We start from the raw sequence: 27,485 nt of genomic DNA, 5'->3' as shown, positions 1-27,485 counted from the left end.
GTGGATGGTACTCACATACCACTTCAGCCTCCAGCACGGCTGGAGGCCATATTTCGCAACCGTAAACACTATCACTCCCTGCATGTAATGGTGGTATGTGATGCCTCCCTCCAGATCCTGTCCCTGAATGCAAAATTACCAGGAAGTGCACATGACTCATTCGTCATCCGGCAATCAGGGATATGGCACAAATTAAACAACCGACAAGCTGGTGATGCGTGGCTTCTGGGTAAGTGGAGACCTTTAGTACATAACAATGTTAAGCTTGATACACAGTGATCCTGATGTTGTCACTTCTTTTTCACAGGAGACAGTGGCTACCCTTGCACGCCCTGGCTGCTCACTCCTTATTTGGCTCCCACACCAGGCCACAAAGTAATTTTAATGCCGCACTTACAGCCACCAGGCAAGTGGTGGAGCGCTGTATCGGCCTTTTAAAAGGCAGATTCAGATGCCTCCACCGCTCTGGTGGCGAGCTCATGTATTTGCCGGATATGGTTTCGAAAATTGTGGTCCTGTGTGGGATATTTCACAACATCGCCATAAGGAGTGGTGTCCCAATGCAGCCAGAGGATGCCTTACCTGAGGATGGCCCCCCGAGGTTGGTCGGAGGTCAGTATGTGTGGGGGGCCATACGCGATGATGTGGTGGCCAGATATTTTAGGTAATTATTGGCAACACAACAGTGTTTAGACACAATGTGGTAAGGATTGTTTGAGAACATCTAATTATTTTGTGTTTTTTTCTCCATCTTCTGTTTGTTTTCATAATCTTTGGGACTCCAACGATGACTACTTCCTGCTACCCTAAAAAAACCTTCATGGGGACACTTTTGGAATATATTATGGAACCCATATTGCAACGCCACATTTGTGGAATCATGTTGGTATGGTCCTTCGTCAACCAGTTCTTGATTTTTTGTTTTAATTTTAAAAGGTTGTTGTATGTGTTGTATTTATGATTATCACTGTGTGTTTTGTTTGTGAGTGAACACTTTGTTATTTTAGTTATGTTGTGAATAAATGTTTTGAGAGTGTAATTTTGTACCTATTTTTGCCCATTACAAGCAAGTGTAACCAGGTTCACACACGTTAAATTTGCCTAAGGGGTAAGCCTGTAATGACGCAAGTTGAGCTAAAATGTAAGATGTTTTCTGGGTCCAAACCAACACCCAAAGGAATCCTGTACAATCAGTTGGCTTCGTAATATATCGGCCTAAGCAGGTTGCCCCCCAAATAGGAACCTGTAAAATGTAGTAATATATAATTTGTACAACACCAAAAAAGGCCAATCAGATTGTTACTGTTAGGTGTTTCTTGTGCCTGTTTTCCTAAAAAATACAACACACAATCTTAGTGACAATAATTGCAAATCCTTGCTGGAAGAGTCTACTTATGTCAGTGTAAACAATCTCTGATTTGGAAACAAGGAATGAGACAGAACGTTACGTTTAAATTTTTAATTTATTTAACTTTTGTAAAAAAAAATCCTAAAACTTGTTCCTAAGGAGGACCGACATATGTTCAAGGACCACCAGCAGCCCGATGACGTGGTCACGTATACGCCCCACACATCCGGCTAATTCAGCCATACGCCTCTGTTCCTCTGTGGGTTAGAAAAGTGTGGGGATTAATACATCAATAATGAAACCACATTAAAAAACAAGCCAAACCAAGCTACCCAAAAATGTCAATATTGTGGCCCAAAGCAGAATTACACCGAAAATACCAAGCACCCCAAAATGGTCTACCCAAAAATTACAAGTCAAAAAATCAGATTCAGACAGGTGTGATATGTGTATGGTGAAATCAGCAGTAACAGGTAAAGACAAACCGAAAACTCCCAAAAATACGCCAAAACAACACAAAAAAAGGCACAGACACATGATTACATACAAACAGTTTTTGCAAAAAAATAAACTAAAAAAAAAGCATACCGTTCAAACTCACGGCCGCTCCAGAAGCCACTCCCTCGTCCTCCTCGGAGGTGCCTCCATTCCCCAACGAGGTTGGCGGGGTGATTTGGGATTCAGGGGAGGGGGTAGTTAGAAGAGGGGTGGTTGGAGGAGAGGGGGAATTGGGATGGAGGGGAAGGAGCCCCGAAACATCCTCCACAGGGTCTGTGCAGGCTGGGGAGGAGGGGGAAATAGGGGAATTTGGGGGTGTGGAGGTTTGGCTTGGGGTTGGGGAGAGTGGGCGAGAGCGCCGTCTTTGATGGCGATGACGCCGTAGTCTTCGCTGTGCCCCTAAAAGATGTGAAACAAATTGTGGTTAGTTTCAACCAAAACCGAGTTAAACACTAAATTATGCCAACACAAATATGAAAACATGGCCATGCAGATATGAGTACAATGAATAAATAGGACATACATGAAAACATGGCCATGCAGATATGAGTACAATGAATAAATAGGACATACATGAAAACATGGCCATGCAGGTATGAGTACAATGAATAAATAGGACATACATGAAAACATGGCCATGCAGATATGAGTACAATGAATAAATAGGACATACATGAAAACATGGCCATGCAGATATGAGTACAATGAATAAATAGGACATACATGAAAACATGGCCATGCAGATATGAGTACAATGAATAAATAGGACATACATGAAAACATGCAAACGCAGTTAGGGACACAAAGATAAACATGAAAACCACAGTCCCAAAAACTTACTTTCCGCGATCTGCATGCGAAAGCATGCCAGCAAGCGGGGCGTCCGCTGTTGCAGGTCCGACCACCTGCGCTCCAGCTGGCCGATTTGGCGGCGTGAGCCGAAGGAACGCAGGCGGCCACGTATCTCCGCATATGCGGAACGCTTCTCTCTATTTGTGATGGGTGGAGGCTGGCTGGTGATCCGCCTATCCATCACCTCGGTTAACACCAGCAGCTCGCGCCTGGTGAATGCCGAGGCTCTCATGATGGCAATGGTTTATTTGTTAAAAATCATTTTTAATAAAGACCCGAAAAAAAATTTGATTGGCTAATGTATTTGGGTAATTAACAGGACCAATTCTATTGGTTAGTGTATGAGTCATGTGTTCGACAGGGCCAGAAATCTCTTGAGAGTTATGATAGGCTTGATGCAGTGACATGCGTAAGCAAATTTAAATAAAGAAATGAACCCAGGAAAATATGCGTGGTTAAAAACAAATAAAACAATTGTTTAATTGGCTCTAACATGTATTTTGACAAAGAAAAGCGAATGTTTAAGCCGTACGTATTCTGCGGGTAAACACAAACACGGACAAGATTAAAGTTTATTGCATTGTAAAAAAAAACACAAAAAACCAATTAAGCTAATTGATATATTGATTGGCATGATACGATTGAGGGAGGTAGGCAGAAAAAAGGAGCAGGTAATCGGAATCTGACAGTCCCACTTCCGGTTTGTACTTGTGCGTGCGTTCCCTTCAAGCCACTTTGGGGATGTACGCTCGCTATTTGGCACGCTCGTTAGTTAGAGGAGGGGTCGGTAGAGTTTGGGGAAGATGTTTAGCTGCGTTCAAAAATACGAGCGAGTGCTTGAATTTACATATTTTTTTACGTACGCCGAACGTACGAACGGCCACTTGCGTCCGGGTCTGAATGAGGGCCTGTATTTCTATACCGCTGGTTAATTTATATTTTTCTTGTATAACTTTGCTACCAATATTATTTGAGTTATAGGCTACTGCTGTGTGTACTGCCTGTCACATGCAGGCTATATTTCGTTTGTTACTGATCATAAACCCAATTATTCCTATAATAAAATAGGTTTCCCTGTAGTTGTGGTTTCTTCACAGATTATCTCTAAAGGTGCCTACACACTTAGCGATATTTTACATAATTCGCCCGATTCCGACACATCGTGACGACAAATCGTGTAAAATATGCCCAAATCGTGAGTGTCTACTCACGATGACGATGCACGTCCCCGCAGGTCGTACGTCGCATCTTCAGATCTGCCGTGCTGTAGGGCAGATTTGCCAGTCTCAGTCACAATGCACTGGAATAGTTAGGAGGCACGATAGATCGTTTGTCACATTGGACAGTTTTTAACACCAAATCATGCCCACGTCTGTCAGGGAGCTGCTGGGGAGAGTTCAAGGGGACATCAGACACAATGTCGGATCATGAGCACATCGCCAAGTGTGTAGGCACCTTTTTGTAACAATTTGTATCAATCTTGTTGCAAACGGTGTCATTCTATTACGTTAGTAACAGTTATCCTCTATTACTGTGGGATATCCACAAATGGTTGTAATGATCAAATGGTTTGTAACCAGCGGTAAATTAGAAACTGCCTTGACAAAGCAGCTCAGGTGAAACGCGCCTTGACGTTTCTAATTTACCGCTGGATACAAATAATATTTAGATGGCGTAACAATACTTACTACGTAGTGTACGTACTGCAGTAAATGGTTCCCTGCTTAGGGGAGAGAACACTGTGTTGAAATATAATTGTGTGGCCACTGAGGTGAAAAGTTTAATATTCACCTTCAGGAGGATTAGATCAGACGGAGCAATTGGGCTCACTGATCATTACAACCAGACAAGGGCGAAGTTGGCTCCAGCCAGAAAACCGCACTGCTGCTCAGATTGTAGAGATGGTGGTCGTTGACCAGTGTATAAGAACCCTACGGCGGAATATGCAGCGCTGGGTCATACACGCTGATCCTCAGAGTTTAGAGGAATTAATCACAGTATTGGAGCAGTATGAGACCACAGGAAATATGACAAGGATGCCAGAAAAAAACCAGGGAATGGGCGACCCGTTAAGATGGCACCCCATTGGCCTGTGACCCAGACTGTCTCCCCTCAAGGAAACACCACTAGAGATGCCAGGGTCGTTTGCTATGAGTGCGAAGAGCCAGGTCATGTAAGGTGGGACTTTCCCAGAAAAACAGAGTCTATGGAGTATGGCCATAGGCAAACGCAGGGGGATTTCCATCTGCCTGGAAACCCCCCTCCCCAGCCCACACCATGACCACAATGGAATTAGTACTAGTGCTGCATGTTCTTCACAGTATCACAAATGAAATAATTAGCACCACCTGTGGATCTTTTAACATGTATTAGTCAGTAATAAATAACCTGTGCACCAACTAGGAGAGATCTGGAAAACATTCCCTGTTAGGGATGTGCTGCTATAGAGCCCAATATGTACATATATGTCCAGGGCAGTGTTAGGTTAATTTGCTGCTCCCCCAGACTCCTGGACTTGCTCCCATGCTCTGGAATGGTGCCCACATCTAAAATAAAAACATTCAGCTCAGGCAGGATGGCCCTACTGCCGCATTTAATGGTTTACTGTGATCACTGGTCCTGTATATGCTGGAATTATGACACACAATATACTTTGTATGACGCATATTAAAGATGGCTAATTATGCCCTCTTCATGGACTGGTCACACTCACTCTAAAATCAGGCATTTGGAAACCCCCCTCTAGAAATCCTGCATTTGCCACTGATGGCAATGCTAGTATGGGCGCTACTTACCCCGATTTTTGCACAATGGTACCCCTGGATTTCAGACCCCTGTTAATGTGGGAAAATGTGTTACTGAATGGCTGAGAACTCCCAGCTACTATAGACTCAGGGAGTGAGCTAACCCTGATCTCAGAGGCTGTCCTGTCCAGGCCAGTGGAAAAGGTGCCAGGGTTAATTGAAGTACTCTGCGTTCATGGATCCACAGAAAACTTCCCCGTATGCAAGTGAGCTTCAACCATAAAGGGGCGCACTTATGAGGTGGTCGCCGCGGTTGGTCCTAAGCTCTTCTATCATATTGGGATATAATTTCCCAGGATTTATTGAGCTTGTAAAGGAACCACAGAGACAACGCCAATGTAAAGTCTCCAAGGCCCTACCTCAGTAAAGGGAGAAGATTGGAAAGGCACAGCCAGTCCTCTTTGGAGATGGAACCTCTGCGCAATTAATGTCTGAGGAAAGAAATCCACAAAACTTTCCCGATTACAGCCAGACAGAAATATTGTCAGAGATGTTATACCCCATACGGATGTTGCCATGGATGTGCTGGAGACCGCCACCCCTCAGGGTCTTGGAGTATGCAATAGATTGTGTAGTTGAAGTGGTGGGATATTGAGTGGATCTTTGTTTTAGAGCCCTAGAGAACCACAATCTGTGACTTATTAGTGTACCTGACACGTTTCATTGTGGAATAACCCAGCAACTTAATCAGATGAAGTTGAGGGCTATTCCACAATGAAACGCGTAACTATACTACTTTGGGACTACCACTGGACCTATCTTTACAACATCCTTTAGATTGTAAGCTCTCATGAGCAGGGCCCTCCTCCCTCATGTGCTCTTCCTTCCCTCACTTATAATGCCATCAACCTTCTCACTGTCAACAACAGCACCAAACCTTGGGTTTGACCCCCCCCCCCGCTGTTTATTTGTGTACTATGACTGCTGCTGCAGAAATGGTCATTAACCTTGTCCATGGTTTGCTATGTTTTGTAATGCAAGTCACTTTTTTCTTGTTTTGTTCATACTATTTCTGTTTACGTACTCTGTAAGGCGCTGCGGACCCCTTGTGGCGCCATATAAATAAAGAATACCTTAGATAACTGATAAAACTGCTGCTGGAGCAATGTACTGTATATTAACAAATTAAATGAATGCCTTAGACCTGAGGGAGACACATTCTCTCTGCCCTCATACTTTCCACCATGATTAAACAATGTTCTCTACTTTGTTTTGAAAATGTATTCACTACAGAAATGAGTCTTTTCCACCATTAACCACTTTCCTCCACTCTATTGGACTGTCTGCATTATCAATCATTTGTTGCCTGCGATAATTGCTAGGCAATAATCAACATCATGCATACAGTACAGGAAATCTGCAACCCTCCCATAACCAGCCTAATGCACTTGTTCCCTCCCTGCTGCCTTCTCTTCTTATAAATGTGGCTGCACCCGCCCTTCAGCTGTCACAGGAACTCCAGCTGCAGCCAGAGGAGGTATGTACACAAAATCCCTCCATATCTATAACTGCTGGTATCCCACTGTATCTCACTCACACTCACGGCCTGATTCAGCATAGATCGCTATTCTGATAATACACACGCAACGCAATTGCTAATATCACTGGTGATATGCAAATGCATTGCGCTCGCAGTATAACATTGCGGATACAGCCTCACGTAAGGACGCCCACTATACCATACGCAGATCCGTAATACTTAGCAGAGTAGCGAATCCATCAGTACAGTCGAGTACAGCCACGCACGCTATGGTACCTCACACTGCGTATGGTTACTTTATGGTGGATAATTTATGGTGGATAATTTATGCACGTCACTGCAATGGCGTTCAGATGCACTAACATGCCTGCGTTCGCCCTACCACCAACAAACAGCACTTCCTGTCAATCACTCTGCTATGGGTCTGCGTAGCAGCTGCGATCGCAGTTCAGAGATTGTAGCTGCCGGTTCCAGCATGCGCACTGCGATGCATATGCATGCACAGTGCGAGACAATCGTCCGATTGCGTGCGTATTAGTAACTGCGATCCTTGCTGAATCAGGCCCACAGTTGTCTGCCAAGGTTATCAAAATGAAAAGGATACAAATGTGATATTGACCGGGATTATATTGGACAGCGCTACAGTATGTGATGTAGATCATACAGAAAGATTAGTCACATTACATGAAATAACTACTGCATACGTATTCAAATGTATGGTCTATCATCAATCCAAAAATAAATAACCTTTGCTTCTCAATCTCCAAATGTTGGTTACTGTAGTCCATCAGCTGGAATAACACACATTTCATATACTGTCAGGATACATGTTACATTTTAACCTAATTTACTGTGTTTATTTTATGTATTTTTTTATGTACAGTCTAGCAATCATTACAATTTATATGGGTTGCAATCAAATATAATTCCATTAAGCAGAAAGTTTATGGTGCAATTATTTCTAGAAATGACCATTTTGACCTTCTGCTTAGTCTACTTTTATAGAATAATTTGGTGACTTGGGCTCTCCGTCATGTCTCCGTCATTATTTTACAATCACAAACTACTTATGATATTGCACTTATCAAACTTCAACTATTTGGCTCCCTGTGATTTATCAATCACTCACTAATGTAATCTAGTGGTCCTGCCACAGCTCACATCACAATTCACCAGCTATTTACTTTGATGAAATCTCTGAGCTCTGTCACTTTGTCTATGCTTTCTGTGAGCTTGATCATCCATTAGGACACCCTAGGCTCATCCCTAGGGCCCACTAGTCAATGGGGGGCCCGATTACTGTAACCCATGTTTATGTTGTATCTTTAGACAGACATATGTGACATACAGGTTGTGGGTGTAAAAAAATCAGGCTCTGGGTGTAAAAAAATCAGGCTCTGGGTGTATCTAAACCAAATTGACAGATAAGGACCCCCGTGTGTGAATGGTACCCCTGTAGCTCTGACTGATTGGGGTTTGAATCACTCATAGAAGGGAATTCACTTAGAGACGCAAAGCCATATTCACCTGTTTTTTTGAGAAAAATTTGCCTAAAACAAATTCGCCAAATTCAATTACAGGACAATTTCGCCTAAGTGGAAACAATTCTCAAAAAAAAATTCTCCAATCAATAGCTGGTGAAAAGAAATGCAAAATCTTTATTTTGGGGTGCAAATGTGGGGAAACAACTCAGACCCCTTGGGACAGCCCCCGAAAGGACAAATCTGCAAAAAAAAACAGAAACAAAAATCTAAGAACACCCCAAAAAAGACATGTCTTTTTGGGGTGAAAATTTTAAAAGTGGGGGGGATAAACATTAACAGTATTGAAATAGACTTCTTGGGGTTCCCCAAGTATGGGTCAGGTGTTTTGGGGATAGCAGGTAGATTTTTCACATTTTTTAAAAGTTCACTTTAGAGACATAAAAATATGCTAGCACCCATTTTCAAGCACCCCAAATTTGACAGGACTACTTATTTTCACCAAAAAAATACAGCTTTATGCCATTCTTCACCACTTTTACCTAGACGCTAATAGCAAGCAATTTACACAACTTAAGTACACAAAATAGTTTCATTAGGGCTATTAGTACACATCTATATTGATTCCCTATGTTAATACATCTTTTTCTGGGGTACAGACTGATTTCCCCAATTCTTTCAGTGCTTTTTGCCTGTTCCGCATTCGCCTATTTCCGTTTTCGCCTGTTTTGCAATTGAATTAGGCGAAAAGCGGGGACGAGCACGGAATAAATTCGCCTCTGAAACAGGCGAATGAAGCGAACAGTCGGACAGGCGAAAACTTTGCCTCTAATTGAATATGGCTCATAGACTTTAAATATGTAGAACACAATGGTACTCCCATTTGGGGGGGGGCACTAATATCATTTACATTGAGGTTACTATACTAACATTGCTCGTACATGCATCATTCACACTAAGGGGCATATTTATCACAATTCACATCTAAGATGCGGATAGGATGTGATAAATTCGCCCGAAAATTGCATTGTGATATTTGAATACATCACAAGGATGTATCAAATATCGCATTGCTTGCGAAAAAGATCTGTCACTGCGAATATCTGCCCCGCACTTCTCAGTGTTTTTTAGACAAAAAAGCCCTTGAGAATGTGACCGTGTAAGTGCCATCGAATATCCCCTCGCAATCCCCCCTCCCCGCGATTCCCCCACTCTTCCCCGCTAAGCTAACACTTACCTGCATCTGTGATTGGTGATCTGTGGTGAGCTGTTCTGTGACTCCGGTCAGCTGATCGCTGGGATCCTGCTTTGTGACCCTGGCCATCTGCTCTGTTCTGTAAACTAAGAGGCCGATCACCAGTCCTGAGTACAGGTAAGTGTTGTTTTTTTTTTTTAAAGGGATCAGCCTGTGGTCTATTTAAACACACAAGGCTGATCACAGACTCTGGCTCCTGAATCTACTCTGCCTATCAGAATAGAGCAGGAGTCGGTGAAATGGGGGAAAGCCCTAATAACGCCATCTCTAAGTAGCGTTATCATCACAGGGCTCTCCCCGTTATTTTTTTACAATTTTATTTTGGTAACTTTGGGTATATCACATTTCCCATTAAAAGTTGCTGTAATTCAGTACAAGATTTACACCTAAATACAATATTAATGAATCCTATGACACTTGTGAATACGGTTGCCTGGGTAACTGTGCAAAATAACCTATGGGAAACATTTAGAAGGCATTTTAGAAAATGAAAACTGATAGCTATTGCTATGGGTTGGACTATTTTATATACAGTAAATTTCTCACAATGTCTGTTTGTTCTGCGAGTATTTACCAATGCAATCTAATCATGCTAATAGGCGTTTTGCCACTATGATAGAACTACAGAGAACAGAAAACTAAAGGAACACTGCGTCACGCCTGGACACCACCGGTACCAGGCACATATTATGTACATTAGTGTGTTTATATTACAGTATATTATCTTTTCAGCCATGCAATTTCCCAGACTCCCGGAGAAAGATAAATGGACACAATCTGATATAAATGTGAATATAGAGAGAATAACATTAAATTTAAGACTGTCACATAATCCCTGTAATTTCTTATTTCCGCATATCGCAGTGATAAAACATGATTTTGTACAGTGATTTGATAAAAAAACTCTTGCCAGGACAGTGGTTCTGCTAAGAGCCTGTCCCAGCATAGAGCATAGGAACCTTCCTTGGTGATCTGTGCTGTCTCCTTGATGACAATAGCTGCCATCATGTCTAACTTCCTCCCTAGCTTAGTTTCCAGCAGCGAGTATGAAAGTAATGAAAAACACCAGGCACACACCTGCTCCAAACTGGCAGATAACTACAGTAGTACATGTGCAATACAAAGCATAGGCCGTTTTGAGAACCAGAAGAGGAAGGAGGTTGGGATAAATGGTGAAGGACAGTTGTGATTGACATAAGATGACTTTGAAAATCTCTACACTGCACTCTGTGTGGAATTGGTATGTAATGCCGGCTGTTGGGATGCCTCCTAAATCTACAGTAACACCCCCCCCCCTTCCCCGCGGCTAACGCTAAGGGCTCCCCGGACTTACCTAGTTCGGGGTGGCATCCTTCAGCATTCCGGCGTTGGGATTAAGATAGGCGTCAAAATACCGCCGCCTATCTTAAGTCCCTTGTTGGGATTCCCCTGCCGGTATTGAGACCTAACTACCCTCTGTGTGGTGGTACCAGTTGCCCATAGCTAGTTATGGCCCTGCGACAAGATTCCCTCATTGTGTAGGGCTGGCCAATCACCTGCACTCACATCCATATATATAAACAAATTGTTGGTTATTCCACACACTACAGTGCACTATAACAATAGTCTAATAGTGTTGATCATACTGACAATAGAGAGGACACAGTGCATAATTAAAAATGGTTTAATAGCGGCTCTTACTCTTATTCTTTTTGAGGTTATGGGACCTGAGTCAGCGTTAAGAGCATATAAAAAACAGCAAATTTTCACCTTGGCAAATACATGCTGCACTGCTGATGGGTCAGATTTAAAATGTGCAGAAAGACGGGAGGGGCAGTGCCAGCTTAGTTCTTAATTGCAGTGTGATAATAAAGCTGTCCAGTACTTGTCGTCTACATGTAAAAACCCCCCCAGTATTTACCCTGCATGCAAATAAAAGATAAATGTATTAGCATGCAGTGGTGTAACTACCGTAGGAGTAGGGGGTGCGGCTGCTATGGGGCCCAGTCAGACCTGGGGCCCGTCCCTACCCTGCACCTATGGTACCAGGCTGTGTCCGTGGCCCCCCTTTGCACTTACCCCCCCTCTCACTCCCCTCTTGACGCATTTCACATGTACACACACATTTTCTTTTCCAGTAGTTGGAGTACACGTATAGATATACTTACTGGGTTATACATTTCAGTAATGTGTCTCTCATGAGTATACAATTGTTTTTTTGTTACAAGGTGAGCTCCAAAGTAAGGTCTCAGTATAATATTTGGTCTGTGTACACAGTGAAGCATTTGTGTGCATCATCTTTGTAAGTTTTCAAATAGAGTTTGCAGAAGGAGTCAGTGTCCATTGAGTTACTATTAATAACATGTTTAGGTCAAAAATATCAATGTCATTTATATATAAGTACTTGGAATATAAATTACACTATGAATAGATGAAATTACGATTTTAGTTCAAATGTAGATGAGAGAGATCTAAAAGCCAACACAATCTATGGCCGTAAAGGGTTAAATACATAAAAATCGTAAGCTTTGGACTCTGGATGTCACAACATTCTGCCTTATTCATGGATCTTGCATTGTGCAATGATAAATAATAGCAAATGTTTTTTTTTATCAATGTATAAATAATGTATTTTTCCTGTATTAATTCTAGGACTTCTCATCATGTGGAACTCAAATCAAGGTTAGTGAACTTAAATTAAGACCTGTGTACTACAGTCTGCCATGATCCCGCACCATGGACCTGGCTACTACAGATGAATAAAGACCTACCGTATGGTTCAGAATCTGAAATGAAGAAAAATATTAACCAGGTTTTACAAATGACTTGGTAGTTTTGTAGAGGTGAAAATGTTGCATCCGGTTACTAAAGGAGCTGGGAAGATAGAATTATTACCTGAGCACATCAGGAGCTTCAATATGCTCCAAAACACTAAAACAACAGCTGTAGATAATTCATTGAGGTCCAAGAGGGGGAGAGGCAGCATTTAGAGAGTCATTACCTAATTAGCGGGTGGTCACATCGTTTATCTCCCCCCCTGTCCTCTGCAAAAGGACTGGGGTTTTTTAGGGGCAGTGTGAGAGGTACTGTACTAGGGCGGGATGTACTAAGCATTGCATCCGCGATGTGGTGCATACTGTGGTTGATTACCACAGCTTTCCCAATAAGAGCTGTCCTTTGTGATACCCTCGGATAGAGGGACTCCTGGGTTTAACACGCCATGCGCAGAAAGATGCCAGCGCCACGGGGAGGTGATCGGATCGGATCCCTCTCAGGGGGTGTCCCGATAAGAAGCCCATAGGCTTCTATTAGGTAACGCCACCTGAAGATGGCGTTACCCACCGGGACAAAGCACCAAAATGCATCGCATTCCGGTGCTTAGTACATATGGGAATTCCAGTAAAACTCCCAAAAACTGCATTTTCGGAGGGTTTACCGCATTTTTCACTTTGGTACGACCCGCTTCTAGTGAGTCAGGAGTCGTCTTATACTTTCAATAGCATGCACAAATACCTATGTAGCAAAAGTACTTACGCACAAAGACAGTCATAACCAGACATAGGAAGTCTGTGTAAAAATGCATGTGTTGTTTTTTATAAAGGGCCTCATTCTGAGTTGCACGCGATGCTGATGTACACAAATGACTTTTTGCTAATGCGCATGCGCGAAAACCCCTGAAAATTCGACCTGTGTCCCAATGGTGTGCTTACAAAGCCGCAGTACAGATTCAGGCGCACGTAGGAAGAACTGTATAGGCAATATATGGGGCGTTCCTGGGTGTTGACTGAGAGGCAGCTAGGGGGTGGCAAAAAAGGCGCACACAGTGTAGGGTATTATGGGTGGGCTATGGGAGTGTCATGGCCGGGCAGTGGATGTGTACAGCATACCTGCTGACTATTCCGTTCCCTTCTCCAGGAGGGTGCAGCCAGGTCAGCCTAGAGGGGGCATGGTGGGCACATAGGCAGGCAGTGCGGGGGGCGACACCATGCCCTGCACCCACTATACAGTGCCGAGATCACAGGCATTGAATAGCGGGGACCGGGCTATGATGATGCAATTCAGCATGGACCAGGCCACTTGTGCTCTGTAAGTGGGCAGCTGCAGGGGGTTGCGAGCGGCCGGTGGGGGGGCTGGTGCAGGGGGGTGCAGGCGGCTAGAGGGGGTGTGGGGATTTTCCCTTTTTCCCGAGCAGCAGGGAGTGCCACCCGATTTTTGGGAGCCTCCCCGCCATTTTGGGAGAGTAGGCAAGTATGGCGTACAGGTACAGAGACGCTCTATCGCTCACATAGGAAGCCATACTCAGATAGAGATGCTTAATTTCTACAAAAGTAGGTGAAAATGGTAAATTCACCTACTTTGTAGAAATGAAGGGATAATGAATAGACCCCTAAACCATTTTACACAGTTTCACCTGTATTTGAATAACATAATTTAAAACCAGCAATGCTAGAGAATAGTGCATACTGCTAGATATATGACAACATCATTTGCTATATTACCTGTATTCCTGGGTAGTTCCCCCTCTAGTGTCTAATCCTAACCTCCCCTCCCTGCACCCTATACCTAATCCTAACCCTCCCCCTAGTGCCTAACCCTATGCTAACCCTCTCCCCAACCCCGCTACTTACCTTCGGGATTCCGACAGTCGGGATGGTGGCACCGGGATTCTGGCACTGGAATTCTGAGCGCCGGGAATCCCCGTGGTCGGGATATTGACCGCAACCCCTTTGATTTGCTATATTTATTGGTACGGTATGTTTCTAAGCAGCCTACTCACTAAGGTAAATGGACCTGTTATACTGTACATGTGGAAACAGTAATTGACGCATGTCTTATGTAACGGTCCTCTTCATCATTGGAGACCCGATGTGGCTGCAGGCCATTCACCAAGCTCCAAAACCTGAAATCTCCAAAATCTGAAGGGAACTAAGGTCACAGATGTGCACTTGCACTGCCTATCAGTGTGAATTTCCAGTGCTACCAATTAGCGGTGAAAGTGGCAGTGTCAGGGATCGCGTGACAACTGCCTTTTGGAGCAATTGTGAATTGTTCTGTCGCAACAGTATCAGCGAAGCATTAAAAAAAAACATAATTTGCGTGGGACCACTGCTCTTCAAAATCAATACATCCGTAAGCATCAAAGCTACATATTACCGTAGACTATTATTGCTTTACCTGACCCACACAGGGACTTAAGCTGGCCACACACTAGACCAACTTACATCCAACCAGCCAACTTGTTGATTGGTTGGAATGAAAATCTGGTAAGGTATGGGAGTAACTGATGATCAGCAATTTGCTCCTAAATGCCAGAAAAAAGATGAAAATGGTCGTTCAGACAAGTTTGTTAAATGTTTGATCTAAACTATTTGTTCAAACAACAGTTTTGGTCCATTTTCCAGTGTTTTGGAGCAAATTGCTGATTGTATTCCTTACCAGATTTTCATTCCAACCAATCAACTAGTTGGCTGGTTGGACAGATAATCTTTAGATGTGTGGCCAGCTTTATTCTGCACTTGTCCTAGTGATCACTTTATAATTTGCAATTCTTGCATCAAATGGTGCAAGAATTGTCCATTTAGTCAACTGGCCTCAGGCTGAATAATTACCAGATGACGTGTGGCCCTGTTTGTTCAGCTGGAAGATGACCGTATCCTGAGGTAAAATCAGGCCCTTTCAGAGGTTCAAAGAGGCCCAGGGAAACCCAATTTAAGAGGCCCCCCAACCCCTTCTTTCTTAATTATAATATAATTATAAATAACATTTATTTTAAATTGATTTTAATGCTTAACTTGATTCAAATTTACAAATAAAATGCTGTGTACATATTCTGATGCACTAGATTATATGAGATTTCAAATTAGAAGTACTTTTCTAGCTTTTTTTCTGCAAATGCAGCAATCGATTTGGAAAAATTTAACTTTCGTGCCACATCAACAGGTACTATTGAGCATGGCCATCCCATTCAATCACTCTTGCCCCATAGTTGAGCGATGACCGGTTTTTACGTTCTTCAGCGCACTGATCGTTCGTTCACTGGAAACAAACAGATGCTGGAAAACAGAGGAAAATGTGCAAAGCAATTGTGATGTTGGGAAACACCCCAGTTCTAGGACTTCTGTAAGAACTTCAATTGGCTTGCTTTCCAACTTAGGGCCATATTCAATTTGAGGCGAAAAGTCCGTTATCGGCGATAATTTATTGACGATGATGTCATTTTCGCCTGTTTCAATTATCCCCATATTCAATTTCAAAGACTTTTCGCCGGTGTGAAAAGTCTTCCTTAAAAAACGGGGAAATTTTTTAAAAAAAAAGTTCTCAGGACACCCCAAAAAATGTACTGTTATTTTGAGGGTGAAATAAAATATTGGGGAACAAGTTTTAAAGTATGCGGCAGGTGTTTACTAGAATGTGGCTGGTAGCGGCAGGTGCATTTTGAAGAATTTAAAAAAATGGCTTTAGGGACTAAAAAATATGCTTACACCCATTTTCATTTACACCAAATTTGATGGGCATAGTTATTTAAAAAAAAAAGATAAGTGCTATTCTTCACCCCTTCTTCACAGGTGCCGCGGATTTAAAAAAAAACAGACTTGTCTTCCGCAGGCCAAAACAGGGGTACCCACAGTGATCCCCCATGTCAGGACATCTTTACAGGCGTGCCAGGATGAGTTCCCGAAAATTCCCAGGACTTTTTGATACATACCTTTCTGCCGGGTCCCGTTTTCGCCGGATCCTAATTGAATGCGGGGATAAGCGGGCACGCACCCGATACTTTATCCCAGCTAAAAACGGCAATGAGGGCGAAAAGTCCAACCTTGGACTTTTCGCCCCATATGGAATACGGGGCTTAAAGTTTGTACTATAAATTTGTTTGAGGAAAATTAGTTTGTTTACTGAAATCTTAAGCAATATCTTTCTCGTATTGTTGCTGAAAGTTTTCAACTGCGGAGTACAGGTCTTCATTGCTCATTTTATTAAACGCCCAAAGAAACTTAAACAAGTTACAAATTACTTACAATCAGTCGTGGATTTTAACTAGGAGCTGCAAGGCTGCAGCACCCAACCCTCCCCCCAGTAAAATCCGCTACTTTATTGTGACTGCATTGGCTACACTGTGACTGGAGGTGGCTTCCCATTGGAAGCACTACCTGCCAGTCAGGCAAAGGACAAGGGTCTGCCAATCTGGGCTGGATTAGCAAAGAGCAATCCTACAGGGCTTCTCGGGGCTGCAACCAATGCAGTCCCCATAAGCCGGTGTTATGCGCATGTGCCGGTCCCGGCACCTGCCAGATTCATTGCGCAGGCGTCAGGACCCGTCCGGCCATGGCCAGACCAGCAGCAGCGGCAGCCACCCTCAAGGAAGAGGGCAGAAGCCGCTGCTGCTTCCAATTAAGTAAATCGACGATAAAGACCAGACAGAATGGAATCTATGAATCTATGACCCTATAGTGCGCACTTACTTCAGAAAACATTGAGGGTGAGATGTGCTAAAGTGAAAAATGTGGTAAAACGCCTGAAAATGCTGTTTTGGGGGGTTTTACTGCATTTCTTGTACTAAGTACCCGCTTCGTCCTGGTGGGTAACACCATCCTCAGACACACTCTTGTTTGTTGTTATTATTTTCTTGTTCTCAGAACTCCTGTTTGCACAGATGTGTGGTGGGAGATGGTCTGCCCTGACACTTACCTGGTTGTGCCCTTATGTGGTACATCAATCAAGGGTAAATGGTCAGTATGGGTAGGTCACCGTGGCAACAAGGGCCCTAACAAGGCGATAATGCACTCTGTGCCAGCCCCACTCCCCGAGTATGTGGCATCACAATGATATTTGCGTTGGTAGAAGATGAGCATCCCAAGAACGCTCCAGGTGCCTTGCCTACGGGACTAGGCAGAAGTATGAGGCGGCGGTTTTCTAGGCTGCAGGGTGCAGTTCCAGGCACCATGCATGCCAAATACGGATGCCATGGGACAATGACGGAGCCACCCCATAGGCCCTGCGCCCTGGGAGGTGGCACTGCTCACTCACCCCTAGTTACGTCCCTGGTGGGAACTATGAAAGACAGGTGAGGCAAGTGATATGGTGCACATGTATAATTGCTGGAAATAATAGGTGCCAGGTCTTCTTCTCATTATCAATAAATTATTTTGAATTTATTACAATAAACATACACACCTAAAAATACATTAAATTTACTCCCTTGTAAAACCCAAAGTGAATTTGTGAAAAAATAATGTAGGTTTGTGAGATCATAAAATGTTGCTCTGTCTTAATTTTTGGATTCACATCAATAATCCTTATTATAGACAAACTTGTTTGCGTGAAGCAAACACAAATACACCTGTAACATTCACCATGTTTTGTTTTAGGAATGAACAGTCAGCACCCCTCATCTGCACCCCCACCGTATAGTCGTCTGACCCCATCCTCACTACCACAAGATGGTCAGCATCAACCTGCTCCACCACCATACACTCAGTCACCATCACAGAACCCATCCTATGGTCAGCAGCAACCTTCATATGGTCAGTGGCCCCCATATGTTTCCTCTGGCCAATGTTATTCTGCCCCAGCAGAGCCGTACTCTGGTCCCTATTCCCCCAGTACCCAGCACTACCCTCCAGAAAATGAACAACAAGGTAGAAATTCAAACCGTGAAACGCGTGACGGTCATGAATCACATAAGCATCATGGACTTCTTGGATCTATTCTCCATGGGCACCATGAACATCACGGACAGCATGGGGTTCATCATGAGCACCAAAGACATCATGGACTTCTTGGGCACCTTAAACACCACCACCACCACCACCACCGCCACCATGAATCACAGGAAGACCAGTGACATCGCAGATGTAACCGGAAGCAAACTGCCAACAATGAAAATGTGAGTATGGTCATTTCCAGAAAGATCACATAACTAGGTCCTCATGCGTTAGTATGTATAAGTCATGTAGCCCACATGTAAACCAACACCCAGCAATGCCCTAGCAATGTATGTAGCCTGTGGCATTTCTCTCCTGCTAGGCTCCATGTGTTGGATACAGACAGTTGTGGGGTATGGGGTATTTGTATATGGGGTATTTGTATATGGGGTATTTGTCTGAATGTGGAGATTGTAAAATTCTGTCATAGGAATGAAAGTTTACTGGTATGACACCACAGTAATTTACACAGAGGCCCAGCAGCCAAAATATTGATTTCTCAGTACAAGTGTCAGCTATACAGTGAGAGGGAGACCATTATTTATTCCCACTACCTTAGCTAAACCTCATTTTAATCTACCATCACGTAGAGTTTAGCAAATGGATCCAACTATTGTTCTGAGAGAAATCCTGTTAATGAGATTTTGGCGCTATGACAGGATGGCTTTACTATGCCAAACTCTTTTGCTGCCAACTATTATATGTGTGGCAGGATGGGCTTATTCTGCCACCCTCCTTACTGTCACCTGATATATCTGTCATAGGATGGGCTTATTCTGCCGCCCTCCTTACAGTCACCTGATATATCTGTCATAGGATGGGCTTATTCTGCCACCCTCCTTACTGCCACCTGTTATATCTGTCATAGGATGGGCTTATTCTGCCACCCTCCTTACTGCCACCTGTTATATCTGTCATAGGATGGGCTTATTCTGCCGCCCTCCTTACTGTCACCTGATATATCTGCCATAGGATGGGCTTATTCTGCCACCCTCCTTACTGCCACCTGTTATATCTGTCATAGGATGGGCTTATTCTGCCGCCCTCCTTACTGTCACCTGATATATCTGTCATAGGATGGGCTTATTCTGCCACCCTCCTTGCTGCCACCTGTTACATTATATCTGTCATAGGATGGGCTTATTCTGCCACCCTCCTTACTGCCACCTGATATATCTGTCATAGGATGGGCTTAGTCTGCCACCCTCCTTACTGCCACCTGTTATGTCTGTCATAGGATGGGCTTTTTCTGCCGCCCATTTGCTGCCACCTGATATATGTGACAGGATGGGCTGATTCTGCAACCCTATTTGCTGCCACCTAATATACTGTATCTGTGACAGGATTGGCTTATTCTGGCATCCTTTATGCTGCCAACTGCTTTATCAGTGACAGAATGGGCTAATTCTGCCACCAGGGCCATTTCTAGGGGCAGGCGACCCGTGCAATCGCACGGGGCGCGCTGCCTCCTACCCCTGCTGTAGAAACAGCATGTTAACTGCCGGGCGCCCGCTGAGATTCAGTTACCAGTGGGCGTCCAGCAGAGCAGCTGGAGACGGAGACGGAGGCTCCTGCTTCCGGCTTCCGGCTCCCACAATGTGCACTATGGGAGGACGTCATGACGTCTTTCCCATAGTGCAGAGAGAGGAGCAGCCGAGCGGAGCGGACGCCAGAGCGGGGCTGAAGGTAAGTGTTACTGTTTTTTTTGTGCAGGCAGCCTGGACAATACTTGGGGGGAGGCACTACCACTACTGGGGGCACTTCTGCTGGGGGAGCCACCACTACTGGGGGCACCTGGGCACAGCTACTAGGGACATTACTCTGGGGGCACTTCTACTGGGGGAGACACCACTACTGGGGACATTACTCGGGGGGCACTTCTACTGGGGTTATTGCTTAGGAGGCACCACTACTGGGTGCATTACTCAGGGGCCAGGGGCACTTCTACTGGGGGCACTACTACTTGGGGCTTTTCTACTTGGGGCACTACTACAAAGGGAGCATTACTATTGGGGGCACTAATACAGGGGCATTAATACTGGGGAATTTATAATGGGGACACTACTACAAGGGGCATTACTATTGGGGGCAATACAACTGGGGACACTACTACTGGGGCACTACAACAGGGACCATTACTATTGGGGGCATTACTGATGGGGGCATGACTACAGGGGACATGACTACAGGGGGCACTACTAATGGGGGCTCTGCATAAGTTACACTACCACTGTGGGCACTGCATAAGGGGCATAAATACAGGGGACACTGCATATGGGGACAACTACAGGGGGCACTGCATAATGGGCACTTTTGCCTGAGAGCCAGTGGGGGGGAAGCCTAAGACCTGTCGGGATGGAATGGCAAGGGAGGGGGCTGGAATGGTAAGGGAGGGGGCTGGAATGGCAAGGGAGGGGGCTGGAATGAAGTGTGTATTATGTGAATCATGTTTTTTCAATGTGTTTTATGTGGTTCTGGATTTAATAATGTATTTGAGGTGGATGTGGTTTTAAAACGTAGTTTATGTGCCTCTGGCTTTTCCAATATATTTTATGTGGAAGTGGTTTGTTGCAGTGTATTATATGTGGATCTGGCTGGGCTCGCTCCCAACGCAACTAAAACCGGGTGTGATGCAAGGTCATACTTCTGCAAATGTCACACCACAGGCATGCACACAGAAATGCGGCGTGGGCTTGTGACAGCTAGGCCACACCCCATTTTTTGAGCGCACGCCCCCGGCGCGCGCATGCTGTCTATCTTTTGTTTAGCTACATATATTTTTCAGCGCTTTGCCTCTGACAGGTTAGACACCCCTGTACTCAGTAGTCACAGTGGCTGTCATTCTGTGGTCTTTCTAGATCACGCTCCCTTACTGTGATACCACACCCCCTCACGATGACGCCACGCCCACTCCACAATATTACTGCTTCGAGAGGGGGGGAGGGGGGGCGCATTTTGACTGCTCGCACTGGGAGCCTCAGACCCTAGAAACTGCCCTGTCTGCCACCTTTCTTGTGGGAGAAATAGATTTACAGGACTGTTTTTACCATCTTCAACCTGCCATTAAAGACCAATCTGACTGGTGATTTTTGACCACCAGACCCTCATCAACTGTAAGTGCCAGCTGAGCATCCGAATAGTCACTGCTACCACCAGACTTCTTCTCCAGCATCTGGAGCTGCTTCTTATTGTGCTTGGTATGTAGCCGCTTGGTGGAACCAGTCACCTCTTTAATGATGATTGGTTCTTCCTCTCAACTTGCTCAGGGTCTCATTCAGAGCCGCTCGTAAGCTCCGAGTGATGTTCGCACATCTGCGCATACGTATGAGTTTTAGTACGCATGCGCAAACCAGTCAGTGCGGCCGAAAATCGTGTGCTCGCTAAATAGCGAATGCCTGCTAATTTGAGTGACAGGATGAGGCGTTTGTGGGTGGTAACAGGTGAAGGTGCTTGAAAACGGGGAGTGGAGATCAGAACGCAGGCGTGCCAAAAGGTCAAAACGGGCGTTTTAAGGGTGTGCATAATTAACAAAGCAGCGTCATCGACCACGTCAGTTGGGTGTCTTTTAGCCAGAACTGCTCGCATGATTGCGGTAGGAAAAGGCAACCACACGAATAGCGAGCAGTTCATTCGCCTTTCGATGTACTCGATTAATCTAATAAATAGCGGAGATGACGTATGATGCGAGCGGCCAGGGGGCGTTTTTTTACAAAAAACCGTCTGCATGTTTTGTTCACTCGTTATTGACATAAAGGCGTCAACAGACCGCAAAGAGCGAACGGTTAATTTAAATAGACAGCCCCTTTTTCTGAACGAGCGAGCGCTAATAGCGTCCGGCTCTGAATCAGACCCTCAGTATCAGGACTGCAGAGTAACAGGCAAAGTGTTGACTCCGGGCACTGGGTATAACACAAGATATCCACATAAGGGATCAGAGGGTTAGTTCTTATGTGTAGGTCCCAGAACTTCCTCAGATAAGACTCATTGTGCAGGAATGAAGCAGAATCGTTAGGAATAGCATCTCATAAAAATATTTTGCCAACATATTTTGGTAGTATTTGTTTTTGAGCTGTAATCTTCTTATTCGGTGATGATTAATACCGTAGTATAGACTTTCTGTGATTCAGACATCTCTAATAGGGGAGATGTATAAACCTTGGGGAGAGAGAAAGTGGGAGGAGATAAAGTACCAACCAATCAGCTTCTGTAATTTTTCCAACACAGAGCCTGATTCCAGGATTTGTGCAATGCCGATAGTTTCGCCGATTGAGCGATTTCTAGCCATTGCGCATGTGTGAAAGCCATACTGCGCACGTGCAGCGATTGGTTTGTGATTATGCTCATACAGAGGATTCACTCGCAAGGTAAGTGACAGGTAGTCAGCATTTGGGGGAGGTAATGGGGGTTTCTCTAAGGAAACGCAGGCGTGTCTGACCATTTCATGGGTGTGCATAAATTAGCCATTGAGATCTCCTCCGCAACATGAGAGCTCTCAGCGTGTCAGGAGAGACGCAGTGTTTGAGACAGGTCAGACTTCACTCAGAAGCTGCGCGGCTGCCCAATCTGCGTCGATGTTCCCGATGTTCACTCTGTTGCACGTCGTTGGAAGGCATTCGGCATGGCCGGCGGTTCAAATCCCGGCAGCGACAGTCTGAAAGAGGAGGAGATCCCGATCGTCCTAAAGGTACAGTAAGTATAGCTAATCTAATTTTAAACCCTAACCCTCCTTTAGGGTGCCTAACCCTAACCTCCCCCCCTGTGCCTAACCCTAATCCCCCCTCTAAGTGCCTAAACCTAACCCCCCCTTCCCCGCCACCTAAACCTAAGTCCCCCGGCGGGGTGCCTAACCCTAACCCCCCCTTCCCCTAGCCTGACCCTAACCTCCCAGGGGGGTGCCTAACCCTAAGTCCCCCCGGGAGCCCTAAACCTAACTCTCCCCACCCCACGGCTGCCCGCGCCCGGTGCCCGGCATCCTTTCGATCGGGACGCCGGGCACTGGTCTCCCGGCGTTGGTAAAATGACAGGCGTCTAGATTTAGACGCCTGTCATGTAACCCTCGCCGGGATTAAGTAGTCTGGAAGCTGGCGGTCGGCATTGTGTCCGCCGGCTTCTCGTACGTATACGATGAGAAGGCAGCAGTGGGCGTCCCTATGCTCTAGTAAGCTTTGGAAGGCATTACCATATTTTCGCAAATACGATCCGTAAGAGGTCGCGGTTGCTTATGCATTAGGGTAAATCTTGTAATCAGGCCCAGAGTCTGCAAAATGGCAGCTAGGAGCTGATTGGTTGGTACGTTTCTCTCTCTCCACTTTATCTATCTCCAAGGTTTGATACATCCCCCCCCCCTATAGTGTTACTTTTTCTTTTTACAGACTGCAGTGGAATGGCAGTGTAAAGCTGGGTACGTACTAAACGATCCGGTGCCCGACCGCCTGATATGTCGGCCCCTGCCGTATCCCGCTGCATGGGGTAGTCAGCCGCATCGACAGGTTGAGCTGCATGTAGGGCCGACCTGACTATGCGGCTTATGACCCCACGGGAGCGCGCAACACACGACATAGTGGTATAACATACTAGTCATCAGGTCCGGCGCTAGGAGTCTCGGAACCCTGCGCCATCCTGTGTTCCCTCCGCCCCTTCCCTCACTGCGCCCTCCCCCTGTGCTTACATTATTCACAGCAACCAATGGGGTGGAGGGCGGGGATTTCCTTCTACTGGACCCCGGCGCCCCTGTGCGACCGCAAAGCCCGGAATATATCTGTAGCCGGACCTGCTGGTCATTCTTACATTGACAAACCAGCGAGATTCAGCTATTCCTTTCCTACAAAATAATAACTTTAGACTGTAAGCTCTCATGGCCAGGGACCTCTGATGTCTATGATTTGCACATGCTCTGTGCTACATGGTTATACCTGCTCTGAGAATGTGCACACACCCTGTCTGGACGTACAGCTGTTCTCACATGACTTGTACGGTCATGTCTCTTTTTTTGTTTTCTTTGTTTTTGTCTCTTTTTGCTTCCTTGTCTTTGTGTTGCTTTATAAAGGGGTCTATTTGCTAAGCCTTGGAAAGAGATAAAGTACCAACCAATCAGCTCCTAACTGTCACTGTTACAGGCGTTAGGAGCTGATTGTTTGGTACTTTATCTCATTCCACTTTATCTCGCTCCCAAAGTGTGATAATGATGGTGTTTTCATAGTCAAAGTTTTTCTTTCATCCAGGAACAATGTGCCTCATAGATGCAGTTTCCTCTGGTACTATTGTATGCAGGCGCGTATCTATAACGGGTGCAGGGTGTTTGTAACTTTGTACTTTGTAATACTCACCTCTCCGAAGTCCCATGTCCGGTTCCCAGCGCTGTTTAAATGCCGGAAAATGGCCACCGCGGCCATTTTTCCAAGGTTTTGCGCATGTGTTGTGAGGAGATCGCCGGGAAAATGGCCGGTCGCGCCATTTCCCCGGCATACTGCACATGTGCGACAGACCCTGGGCACACTCTAGTGCCCAGAGTCTATCGATTCTGCGGTGGCCGGCCAGCCGCGTCAGTCGGCTGCCGGCCACCGGAGTGAGAGGAGGGGGCCCGTGTCGGGGGATGCGCCCCTGATGGCATGTCATACTTACCTACTCTCCTGGAAAGTGTGGGACACTGCGGAGTGGGTGTATCCGCATTCACTTCACTAGCAAGTGGGCAGGATGGGGAGATGATACCGGCAATTGCGGGTCTGGGGATGGGTCGAGGCCATTATGACACGAATCACGTAATTTTAGTCACGACTCCTTCACGTGAACCTGTGATTCGTGGCAATTTGCAGCGGCAGGGCGGAGCATAATGATGTGAGGCGCCTGGCCCCGCCCCTAGAGTGGTCATCCGCTTCTCCTCTGCGGGCTTCTCCTGGAGAGGGGAAATGCAAGGTAGGAAAGTTTTATGTGTATGTCAGGGCTAATTTGTCTGTCATCTGTTTTGCAGCAGCATAGGAGAGAATCCATCACCTGAGAATCTGTATGGACATCACCATGAATACTATTCACCACCAGTCTTCCTGGCTCCATTGTACACAATGTTTCTTCCTCACACCACTGATAAAATATAGCTGCCCCTATATGTGTGGAGTTTATATGTTCTCAATGTGTTTGCATGGGCTTCCTCCAGTGTCCTCCCTCACTCCAAAAAACATACTGGTAGTTTCATTGGCTTCTGACAACAAAAAATAACCCTACTGTATATATGTATGTCCGTGTGATATGGAATATACAGTATATAGATTGTAAGCTCCACAGGGAGAGGGGCTGAAGTGAATGACTGACATACTCTCTGTAAAGCACTGGGTAATATATGTGTGCACTATATAAGTAATTGATAATACATAATAAACATTGATAAAGGAAAAAAGGGACATTATATATATATAATTATATATATATATATATATATATATACTGTGTATGTATGTATGTATGTATATATATATTATATAATGTGTATATGTATATATATATATATATATATACCTACATACATACATAAGAGGGGGAGAGAAGACCATACGCTGTCATATCTTAGGGCCTCATTCAGAGAAGTACGTAAACCCGATGGTTCTGTGTCTACGCAGGACCCATTCTGCCCATATTCTGTGGATCTTAAACTATTGTAAATCAAAATAAAATAAGTAGAGGAATAAAGAATTAAAATTGTGATTAAAACTGTATTAAACAGCTTCCTCATTGCTATCTATTTTATTGCGCTTTCATGCCTGGGGTTCTTCGTGTACAGTATATTCAGTATTTTACAAATGTATTCTGTATAGTGTTTCCAATACTATTGTGATTTACACACTATGTAACACAATATATTGTCAGGGAAATCCAGCAAAATAGGGGAAAGTGATGTAGAGATGAATCCAGCGCTTTAGTTTAATCTGATCTTTTATTTGCCCCACAATAACCGCACACTAATATACCTCTGGTTCTATAGGTATTAAATTATTTGTATTGCTCCTGATATTACTCCCCCCCCCCCCGAATGATGGAATCGGTATATCATAGGTCTAATATTTTTCTTTGTAATTATGTCCACAGTTGGGAGTCAGGACCACAGTCTTTGTCTGATTCTGAGGTGGGAGTAAAGAAAAAAAAAGAGCAAGTAAAGCTGGGAACACAGTGGGCCTGATTCAGACCTGCTCGCAAGCGTGCGCAAGCCCCGGAGCAAGAGAGAAATTTTCTTGCTCTGTGGCTCACTACAAAAGGGGCGGCTGTCGATGTTGATTGGGGTGGCTTCACAAACGGAGGTGTTCCCAAGCGAACGCCTGCCGTTTGTGGGTGGCCCCACTGACATCAGCAGTGATGAGCTACCACAAGGGTCTGGTCGCAAGCCCCGATAGTCGCGATTGTCTTGACCATCGCGACCATCATCTTGGCCGCTCGCAGTAGCTGTGGGTGGTCACCCACAGCTATGCGAGCGGCCAGGAGGCCGCACCAAAAAAAAAAAAAAAAGCCCTGATTCAGAGCGAGCGGTCTTTCAGAGCGGTCCGTCTCTGAATCAGGCCCACTGTCCAATTCTTCTGATTGGGCCGACAAACAGGGCGAGTTTTAGGTAAATCGAAAGCCCCAATTTCTGTGCTACAGATTATGGACTTTTTTTATTAGAAGTTACAGATTTTCCGCTACACACCACACTGATTTTGCATATGCCCGCCCCCACACCACGTCGATATGTTTTTTTTCATGATCTATAGGGTTAGGTTTAGGATGAAAAAATAACAACAAAAAAAATATTTTTGTTGAATGTCGACCTTTTGACTGTGCTGACCATTTAACCCTATAGACCTAAATACATGCCTACAGAATGGAGGTCGACCCAATGACCATTTTGATCTCTACTGTTGACATTCAGAATCAGTTGACCTTCTGGTGTCGACCTTCTGAATGTCGACCTTTATACTGTTGACCCTTTGTACCACACCCCTTTATACGGCACCATTGGTTGCAACATTGAAACATGCACAATGGGACATGGTCACCATAAAACAATGGAAGTCTCCACAACACGATGGGATGTGGTCAGCATAACACAATGGGATGGGGGT

At 44.9% G+C, this 27,485-nt stretch overlaps 1 protein-coding gene across 1 annotated transcript; it reads left to right on the top strand.

Annotated features, from left to right (window-relative positions):
* The first annotated feature begins 12,347 nt into the window (after positions 1-12,347).
* LOC148519598 (uncharacterized) lies at positions 12,348-25,739 on the top strand. The gene is made up of 3 exons (XM_088476429.1): positions 12,348-12,379; positions 18,067-18,584; positions 25,370-25,739. Exons 2-3 carry the CDS (start codon positions 18,139-18,141, stop codon positions 25,491-25,493), a joined length of 570 nt encoding a protein of 189 aa, XP_088332555.1. The 5' UTR covers positions 12,348-12,379; positions 18,067-18,138; the 3' UTR covers positions 25,494-25,739.
* Positions 25,740-27,485: the final 1,746 nt, after the last annotated feature.

Source organism: Taudactylus pleione, unplaced genomic scaffold (assembly GCF_031769625.1).
Source record: "Taudactylus pleione unplaced genomic scaffold, aTauple2 ptg000188l, whole genome shotgun sequence".
Classification (NCBI taxonomy): domain Eukaryota; kingdom Metazoa; phylum Chordata; class Amphibia; order Anura; family Myobatrachidae; genus Taudactylus; species Taudactylus pleione.
The sequence above is the reverse complement of the archived record's forward strand: the minus strand, read 5'-3'. Positions and strand labels throughout refer to the sequence as shown.

Coding starts and splice junctions, on each gene's coding strand:
- LOC148519598 (XM_088476429.1), top strand. CDS start 18,139: ATGGTCAGCATCAACCTGCTCCACCACCATACACTCAGTCACCATCAC. Junction 18,585..25,369: donor AAACTGCCAACAATGAAAAT/GTGAGTATGGTC, acceptor TCTGTTTTGCAG/CAGCATAGGAGAGAATCCAT.